General features: G+C 38.2%; 1 protein-coding gene across 1 annotated transcript; it reads left to right on the top strand.

Moving 5' to 3' along the window:
• The first annotated feature begins 259 nt into the window (after positions 1-259).
• On the top strand, positions 260-8,493 carry MRPL18 (mitochondrial ribosomal protein L18). The gene is made up of 4 exons (XM_072994721.2): positions 260-497; positions 2,936-3,122; positions 6,124-6,358; positions 8,321-8,493. Exons 1-4 carry the CDS (start codon positions 431-433, stop codon positions 8,390-8,392), a joined length of 561 nt encoding a protein of 186 aa, XP_072850822.2. The 5' UTR covers positions 260-430; the 3' UTR covers positions 8,393-8,493.
• The last annotated feature ends 541 nt before the right edge of the window (positions 8,494-9,034 follow it).

The following is a 9,034-nucleotide window of genomic DNA, read 5'->3' as shown; positions in this document are numbered from 1 at the left end:
AGAAACTATTTTTAAGGGTGTTCCGGAGAAGCAGACAATAGGTGAATCAGTGTTTCCACACCCACATCGTATCTAACCTGTCCTTAAGACTTCTCTGTTAATTTCTTAAAGGCAAGTTTTAAAGCTTTCGGGGGAGGGGGAGAGAAGTTCTATTTAAATAAGAAATATGAATCCATACATATTACTTCCACAAATACACAAGCCCGTCACGGCCCTCCTCGAAGGCAGCCGCATTCAATGACCAATCGGAAGCCGCGTTATATATTTCCCGAACGGCTTAAGGGCACGCCATTTTTTTTCAGGGCGGAAATGCTTTTGTTTCTTCTCTGGTTTACGCCAACGTAGAAAGAAGCGCTTGCCGGAGTGAACATGGCGCTCCCGGGTGCCCTTTAGGTACGGCACGGTTCTGTTCCCCGTTTCTCGAGGCACAATGGCGCTGAAGAGGATGGTTTTGCATTTGGGGGCAGCGGCCAGGACATCCCGGAAAGCTGATCAAGGTACAGAACCCTTGGGATTCGCGTCTGGCCAGAAAGACGCGTGAAACTCAGAAAGGGGAGAGCAAGGATCTTAATTTAAGTGAGCGCGACGCTATCGGAACGTCTGAGAGTCTTTCCCCGAATATCTCCAAAAGACCTAAATTAGAAACATGGATGAGAACAGAGCCAATCTGGGACATGAAATTAATTAAGCAAGGTTCAGTGCGAACAACACATTTTGAATGAAATTTTAAATATATTGTCAATCAAATGGTTATACAGTATTCTACTAAATTTAGTGATACAAACCGACGTGCTTTTGGAAAGTTATTGCCGTGCATCCACACTTCAGCAATAGAATAGGTAATATTAAAGTTTCATTTGTTTGTGTATGCCACTATATGACCTATAATGAAAACTATTTAAAACAATAATTACATGCCATCAAGCCAATTCCAACAGATGGCAACCCTTTTCAGGGTTTTCTAGATAGAGAATACATAGTTTACTATTCCCTTCTTCCATTGCCTTCATTGGTCTAAGTCGCCTTGGGTCCTTCCATCCATACATGTGGACATACATATAGTAGATATAAAAAGTTTACACACCCCTGTTAAAATGTCAAGTGTCTGTGATGTAAAAAAAGACAAAGATAAATCATTTCAGAACTTTTTCCACTTAACGAGACTGTACAACTCAGTTGAACAACAAACTGAAATCTTTTGGGTGGAGGAAAGTAAAAATAAAAAACTGAAATAATATGGTTGCATCTGTGTCCACACCCTTGAACTAATACTTTGTTGAACTACCTGTTGATTTTATTACAGCACTCAGCTTTTTTGGATACGAGTCTATCAGTATGGCATATCTTGACTTGGCAATTTTTTTTTTTTTTTTTTTTTTTTTTTTTTTTTTGCAAAAATGCTTCAAATCTGTCAGATTGCAAGGGTGCCTCCTGTGCACTTCCCTCTTCAGATCACCCCATAGATATTTAATCAGATTCAAGTCTGGGCTCTGTCTGGGCCATTCCAAAATGTTAATCTTCTTCAGGTGAAGCTGTTTCTTTGTTGATTTGGATCTATGCTTTGGGTCATTGGCATGCTGAAAGATGGAAGTTCCTCATGTTCAGCTTTGTAGCAGGAGCCTGAAGGTTTTGGGCCAATATTGACTGGTATTTGGAACTGTTCATGATTCCCTCTACCTTGACTAAGGTCCCTGTCCCAGCTGAAGAAAAACAGCTCCAAAGCATGATGCTGCTGCCACCATGCTTCACTGTGGGTATGCTGTTCTTTTGGTGATGTGCAATGTTGTTTTTGTGCCAAACATATCTTTTGGAATTATGGCCAAAAAGTTCAACCTTGGTTTCATCAGACCATAATACTTTTTCCCATATGTTTTTGGGAGACTTCAGATGTGTTTTTGCCAAATTTAGACGGGCTTGGATGTTTTTCTCTGTAAGAAAAGGCTTCCATCTTGCCACTCTACCCCATAGGTAAAGGTAAAGGTTCCCCTTGACAATTTTTGTCCAGTCGTGTAGCCCAGACATATGAAGAATACAGGAGACTGTTGTCACATGTACTACACAGCCAGTACTTGCCAGATATTCCTGCAGCTCCTTTAATGTTGCTGTAGGCCTCTTGGCAGGCTCCCTGACCAATTTTCTTCCAGTCTTCTCATCAATTTTGCAGGGATGTCCAGTTCTTTGTAATGTCACTATTTTGCCATATTTTCTCCACTTGACGATGACTTATCTTCATTGTGTTCCATGGTATATCTAATGCCTCGGAAATTCTTTTGTACCATTCCCCTGACTGACACCTTTTAACAATGAGATCCCTCTGATGCTTTGGAAGCTCTCTGCGGACCATGGCTTCTGCTGTAGGATGTGACTAAGAAAATGTAAGGAAAGACCTACAGTACTAGCAAAGCTGATCTTTATTTGGGATTCCTCAGAGGCACTTTAAATGATGGCAGGGGTGTACTGACTCCTACTTAACACGAGTTTGAATGTGATTGTTTACTGCTGAGGGTGTGCACAGATGCAACCATATTATTTCAGTTTTTTATTTTTACTTCCCTCTACCTAAAAGATTTCAGTTTGTTCTTCAACTGAGTTGTACAGTTCATAGGTCTCATTAAAGGTGGAAAAAGTTCTGAAATGATTTATCTTTGTCTCATTTTTTTACATCACAGACACTTGACATTTTAATAGGGGTATGTAAACTTTTTATATCTGCTGTACATACATAGGTATTTCTGGGGACTGTGCATCTTGCCCAAGGCTGCACTGTCAAGAGGTACAGTAGAATATCAAACTCCCAACCTCTGGAGCAATAGCCAGATGCCTAAACCATTGAGCTGTGTAAAATTGTTCTTTGTTTTATATTGAAAAACTGTGCATTGTATTGTTTTCAACATTCCTTAAATAAATGTAGCAACAGTTTTTCCCTTTTTTTTAGCCATTAGATACAGTTCTGCTATTCCCAGTTCTACACCTTCTTCAGCAGATGAAATAGATACAAGAGAAAATGAGATTGTGGCCGCTGACTTCACTAACCGGAACCCACGTAATTTGGAACGCCTAGCTTTGGCAAGGAAGGAACGAGGCTGGAAAACCACATGGCCAACACGAGAATTTTGGCTTAGGTAGTGTTAGAGAAATGAAGAATAGCAGAGTTTTGTAAACGTCTGATGTGTATTTTGTGAATTCATTATCAGTACAGAAGCAATTTCTTTTTTTTTCACATTGTCCCTTGGGGTAGTTTTTTTTGCAGATTTGAAGAATCTCATCAGAAAATGAGTTTTTTGAGGATTTCACCTATTTTTAGGCTTGCACTTAATGCTGATAAACTCATTCTGCTTCACAGTTATTGATGCCCTGTTGCTTACCAGTCTCCATAAATTGCAGTGATTTGCTGTTACTTCCTCTATTCATTCCACACTTGCACTTCTGTATCTAAGGCAGGGGTCTCCAAAGTACAGCCCACAGGCCACTTCCAGCTCACCTAGCCTTTATATCTGGCCTGTCTGTGTGTGCGAGTGGTGATGGTGCATGCATGCGGCTGGACATGGGTGTGCGTGTGTATGCAAGCGGGGATTCCTTCGGCCTTCAAAAATATCACAAATATATTATGTGGCCTGTATGAAAAGTTTAGAGACCCCTGACAAGATATCAATGACAAGAAAACCCTTGTTTGTATCAGGTTGGGCTGAAAACAACCCAGTTTAGATTATATCGTACACACAAGGCATATGCACACATGGACTACTATACCAGCCAGACCCCCCCCCATCACCCACCTGATCCCCCACCAGCCAGATTCCTCCATTGCAAACCTGATCTCCCTCCCACATCACAAGTTTGATTGCCCTGCTCACTGAGAATTACAGTTTGACTGTGGGACTCACTTTGTGAACTTGACCCTTACTCTCTCTGCTTCAGTCCCTCACAGGAATCCCTAAGCATGTCTGCATTTTTGCTTTGGAAATCTAAACTACAGTACCTTGTTGGATCATAATAGAATTTTAATTGGAGAGGCTCTCAATTTAATGGTTAGAAAATCACGTGGTTTTTGCGAAAAGCTTTCCAAAGTTAACAAATTGTTGAAAGAAAAACAACAATTTCACTTTTAGCTGAAATGATGGTTTAATTGATATATTCAAAATGTACAATTTGACCTTGGTTTAGGTTGTTATTTGTATTTCTGGACTTATTCTTTCCTGCTAGAAATTTTCCATTTCTAAAAAAAATGGTTGGTTCATAAAAATAATTAGTAATAAAGCATGGGTGCCAATAAAATACTCAACAAGTATGCACAGTAGTTTCAAAGATGTCTCAGCCCCTAGAAATGCTCTTAAGATGTTTTTAAGCAATTAGTTGTGTGCTAGCTCTTATGTTCTGGGGCAGTTTGCCCTTAGAAATACATGTAAGAGTGCATATACTTTTATACAGCAATAATTCCTAATAACTAGTGATCAAATGAAAAGGATGTTGAAGAGAAATTCAGAATAAGATGTTGATGTGAGATGCAACTAATGAAAATAATAAAAACCATTATACATAGGAAATCATATTATTGCCAAGGAAAATACAAACAGATCTACATGTGATGTTAGTTAAATTCAGTTGATCAAGTCTTGGGTAAAGGTTTCTACAGCTGGACAGATCTTTGGAAATTTTCCACCCACAGTAGCTTCTTTAAGAGATGTGCTGAGGCACCAATTGTGTGGTTGGATCATCTATCAGTCAGTACACAGAGGGTGGGCATACATCTTTCCAAAGCTATACTTCAAAGCCCTGTCCAATCATTCAGGCCATAAGCTTAGCTTACATACTTTAAGAGGATAACCCTTGGCCCTTGCTCTCTATCATTACTTTGAACATGGAAATACAACTGTCTGAAAAGCAGGAGGACAATATGTCTAGGTAGCTCTCCATATGAATTGCCCCACTCCAAATCTGGGTATTAGTTCACATAGAGAGGGTACCATATAGAACAACCTCTTCCTCTCTCTCTCTCTCTCTCTCTCTCTCTCTCTCTCTCTCTCTCTCTCTCTCTTCCCTCTTTGCCTTCAATTTATTTAATATTATACCCATTTTTATTTATTTATTAGGTGCTGTATATTATTGTGTATGGTATTTTAAAGGAACACAGGTAGAAGTATATTTCTCTAAAAAACTTAGTATCTGAACTAGCAGGGTAAGGAAGACTGTAGACAGAAAGGTAACAAGGAGCATCTACTCATTCACTTATTCACGGTCTGAAAATATTAAACATTAAAAGAAAAATATCCAGGAAAAAATTATCACATGTGTTACCTAAACCAGCTACTAGAGGGAACCAGAGACCAGTCTAGGAATGCTTGTTAGTAAAGAATACATAGCATGGTCTTTAGCACTGTCTTGTGGCCAGTTCTGGTAATGCCTGTGAAATTATTATATTTCTGGTTTTTTTTTCCTTTTACCATGCTCCCTTTCTCTCCCTCCCTCCCTCTCATAGTGAATTATACATATATAATTATATATAGTATAATTGGATGGATGGATGGATGGATGGATGGATGGATGGATGGATGGATGGATGGATTGATTGATTGATTGATTGATTGATTGATTGATTGATTTCAAAGAGTAGCTTTGAGACTCGTTGGCTAAGAATTGCCCTTCTTTGAGCAGAAATGGCCCTTCCTTCATTAAAGGTATTCAGATTTAGCTAAAGCCCCCATTGTTGGAAATACCAAACAGAAAATACAGAACGAAGCGGAAAATGTTTGCTGTTTCCTCATGCAAATGCCCATACAGTTCTGACAGGTCTGTCTGATCTCCTATGCTGCCAAGGGAAGGAGAATTCAGCTGAAACTGTTCTCCCTCCTTCCAGTGGTGGGAACATATGAAAAGTCTGCTTATGGTTACTGAACATCTTAAGTTTTTGTCTTTTAATGCATAGGTACTCTTTCAATTTGTGACATTTTAATTATGAAAAGATGGTATTGTGTAGGTATTTTGATAGGGACATTTAAATGTGAGGCATAATGTTTGCTGCTAAAATTAGAATTACTGTATAGGGAAACTTGTCATTGATAATGGACATGCATGCTATTATTTCAAATTAAATTATGACTATATTTTTCTTGCCATTTAATTCAGGGTGCGACTCAATCAAACCCAGAAGCATGTGGAGGCCTATGTTGAGAGCTCCAGTGGTCACATAGTAGTCTCTGCCTCCACCCGAGAATGGGCCATAAAGAAACACCTTCATAGCACATCGGGTGTGACAGCATGTGAGAATGTGGGGCGGGTGCTTGCGCAACGGTGCCTTGAAGCAGGAATTAATTTTGTGCATTTTGGAGCAATCGTTCCATGGACAGAGCAGAGCATTTCGGCAAGTTGATTACTGTAGAGCTTTAAAGTTTTAATAAATAAATAAAATTACACACAGTTTATACCTCTATTTGTCAGAGTCCTAGTGCTAATTGTTTTGTTTATTGGATTTATATCCTATTCTCCTAAAATGGGATTCTGCTTATTGCAATAATGGTTTAGAAGAGTTAGTCTGTGCAAGCAGATCAGGCAAAATCCAAAGGAACATAACAAAAACAAGACGATACACAAACATGTGGCACCTTAAAGACTTTTATCTTTTACTGTGAGCTTTTCTGGACATAATACAGTGGTGCCTCGCTTAACGATGTTAATTGGTTCCCAAAAAGACATCGCTATGGGAAAACATCGCTAAGCGAAACACCATTTCCCATAGGAATGCATTGAAAACTGGTTAATCCGTTTCAATGGGAATGGATTACCGTCCTTAAGCGAAAATTGCCATAGGAAACATTGCTACGTGAAACAATGTTTCCCCCATTGGAATGCATTGAAGCCTATTCAATGCATTTCAATGGTTTTGACAGGTCCGTTTTCACTATTTTTAAAGTGTCTTAAAATGTTCAAAAACTGTTTTAAATGCTTGGGATCATTAGTGCACCTTGTAAAACCTTTGCAAACTTAACTTGGCTTTGTTCTGACTCTTCGTTAATTTTTGGTGAATTTCCCTCCCCCCCATTGGAATGCATTGAACTGTAGGTTTGACAGCGAGGCACCACTGTAATGGTGTCATTAAACTAGTACAGGATCTGTTGCAGTTGCCAATATTTTGTGCACCAAGTTGTGCAACTGAATGCTTTACTAGTTGTGGATATGATTACATATATATATATATATATATATAATAGCAGTTTGCACTGCGTCTTGTGCAGTATTATTAGTTTTATTTGTATGCCGCATTTCTCCCAACAAAAGGACACAAGGCGGTTCATAGCATTTAAATTAACACAATTAAAACATAAGAAGTTAAATATTAAAAGACAAATTAAACAATATATGATTTTAAATTAAATTAAAAATAAAAACATGGAAAAGATTTAAATTATCTGCTAAAATAGTGTCCAGGGACTCAGTTGCAATTCTTAAAAGCCTGCCTGAAGAGATGTGTCAAAAGCATAACCCAATGCAAGTATGTTAGTATGGAGCAAGCATCATGTTGGATTAAGGCCACTGAATTTAAAAATGCTGAATATGTCAGCTGCTAGAATATACCGTTTCCCCGAAAACAAGACCTAACCTGAAAATTAGCCCTAGTATGATATTTCAGGATGGTCGTAATATAAACCCTACCCCAAAAATAAGCCCTAATGTGTTTTCTGGAGGAAAAATTAATATAAGACCCTGTCTTATTTTCAGGGAAACATGGTAGTCCCCCCCGCCCCCCCGTGCTGTGATATATCTCTATACAGGGATGCTAAGTGTCACCACTAATACAAAGTTTTAAAGTAAGAAATGCAATATTGTATGTGAGGGATGGATAAGATATTTCAAAGGGTTGGAGAAAAAGTATGAAAAACTAACAGGGGGCATGAAAGAGGACCTCCTCCTCTGTTGCTGTTCCAAGATTCTGGAACTCCCTTCCACAGGAAGACAGGCTGGCTCCACCTTTACTGGCCTTCCACAAGCAGGCAAAGACCTTTCTCTTCACAGGCTTTTCCTTAGTGACAAAATATCCAGGAGAGGTTTCAATATGAGATTATTTGCATTATATTGTTTCTAAATTTGTTTTCATTCTTAATATAATATTTCATTCTTAATATAATGTTATTAATTCATTTAATATTTGAATAATTCACTGTTTTTTAGCTTTAATATAGTGTTTTTATTATGCAAGCCAACTTGAGTTCTTTCTTAGGAGAAAGGCACAGTAATTTTAAAAAATGCTTTCTGTATATAGGAAATGCTATTAATTGGCAGAATTAAGATCATGACTTAATTCCTTTCTCTTTTTAACAAAAAACAGGTCAAAAAATTTGAAAACGCTATGACAGAGGGTGGAATCGTAATGAACGAGCAACAAAGAGTGTATACTTAAACTAACAAGTCACAAGAAGATCCTGATGCAAGTCTTATAAACATACTGTTTAAAGGTGTAATAGTATTGAAACCTGTTAAATAAAGTTTTAATATTAAAAAGTGGTGTATGCGGTGTCTTTAGTAGCTTTTTTTAAAAATTTGCTTGGAATTTATCAAGCTAATTGGATTTCAAAGTAACCTTGTATACCTGCTTATTTTGGCATAGTCTGGGCACTGACCTATAAAATACATTATTGGCTCATCTAGGAGCATCAGTGCACTTGCTCTGCATAATCTAGTTTCTTGCATACCACAAGTTCTGTGTTCGTAGAGGATCACAGAAAAATGAAGTGTGGTAAGATGAGTTATTGTGTTTTGTCTCAGTGGCTGCTATTTTAATACAAAATGGCTGACATTTCACTACACAGATAGGCCTGCATTGTGCAAAGTTGTGAAAGTGGTAGTAAAAAATTATGCAGAGCAGAAGTACTTCTGCAGGTACTGTATGGTGTGCAACAGTCACAATGTGAACTGCATAATTGATTGTGCAAATGTGAACTGTAGTTGTGAACTGTGCAGTTGATTACACAATCTGAACCATGGGGCCTTAACATGAACCATGTGATCTATTGCACAAGGTTGGCTGTCAGGAACACATCCA

Source organism: Pogona vitticeps, chromosome 1 (genome assembly GCF_051106095.1).
Source record: "Pogona vitticeps strain Pit_001003342236 chromosome 1, PviZW2.1, whole genome shotgun sequence".
Lineage (NCBI taxonomy): Eukaryota > Metazoa > Chordata > Lepidosauria > Squamata > Agamidae > Pogona > Pogona vitticeps.
The sequence above is the reverse complement of the archived record's forward strand: the minus strand, read 5'-3'. Positions and strand labels throughout refer to the sequence as shown.

Coding starts and splice junctions, on each gene's coding strand:
- MRPL18 (XM_072994721.2), top strand. CDS start 431: ATGGCGCTGAAGAGGATGGTTTTGCATTTGGGGGCAGCGGCCAGGACA. Junction 498..2,935: donor ATCCCGGAAAGCTGATCAAG/GTACAGAACCCT, acceptor CCTTTTTTTTAG/CCATTAGATACAGTTCTGCT. Junction 6,359..8,320: donor GGACAGAGCAGAGCATTTCG/GCAAGTTGATTA, acceptor AACAAAAAACAG/GTCAAAAAATTTGAAAACGC.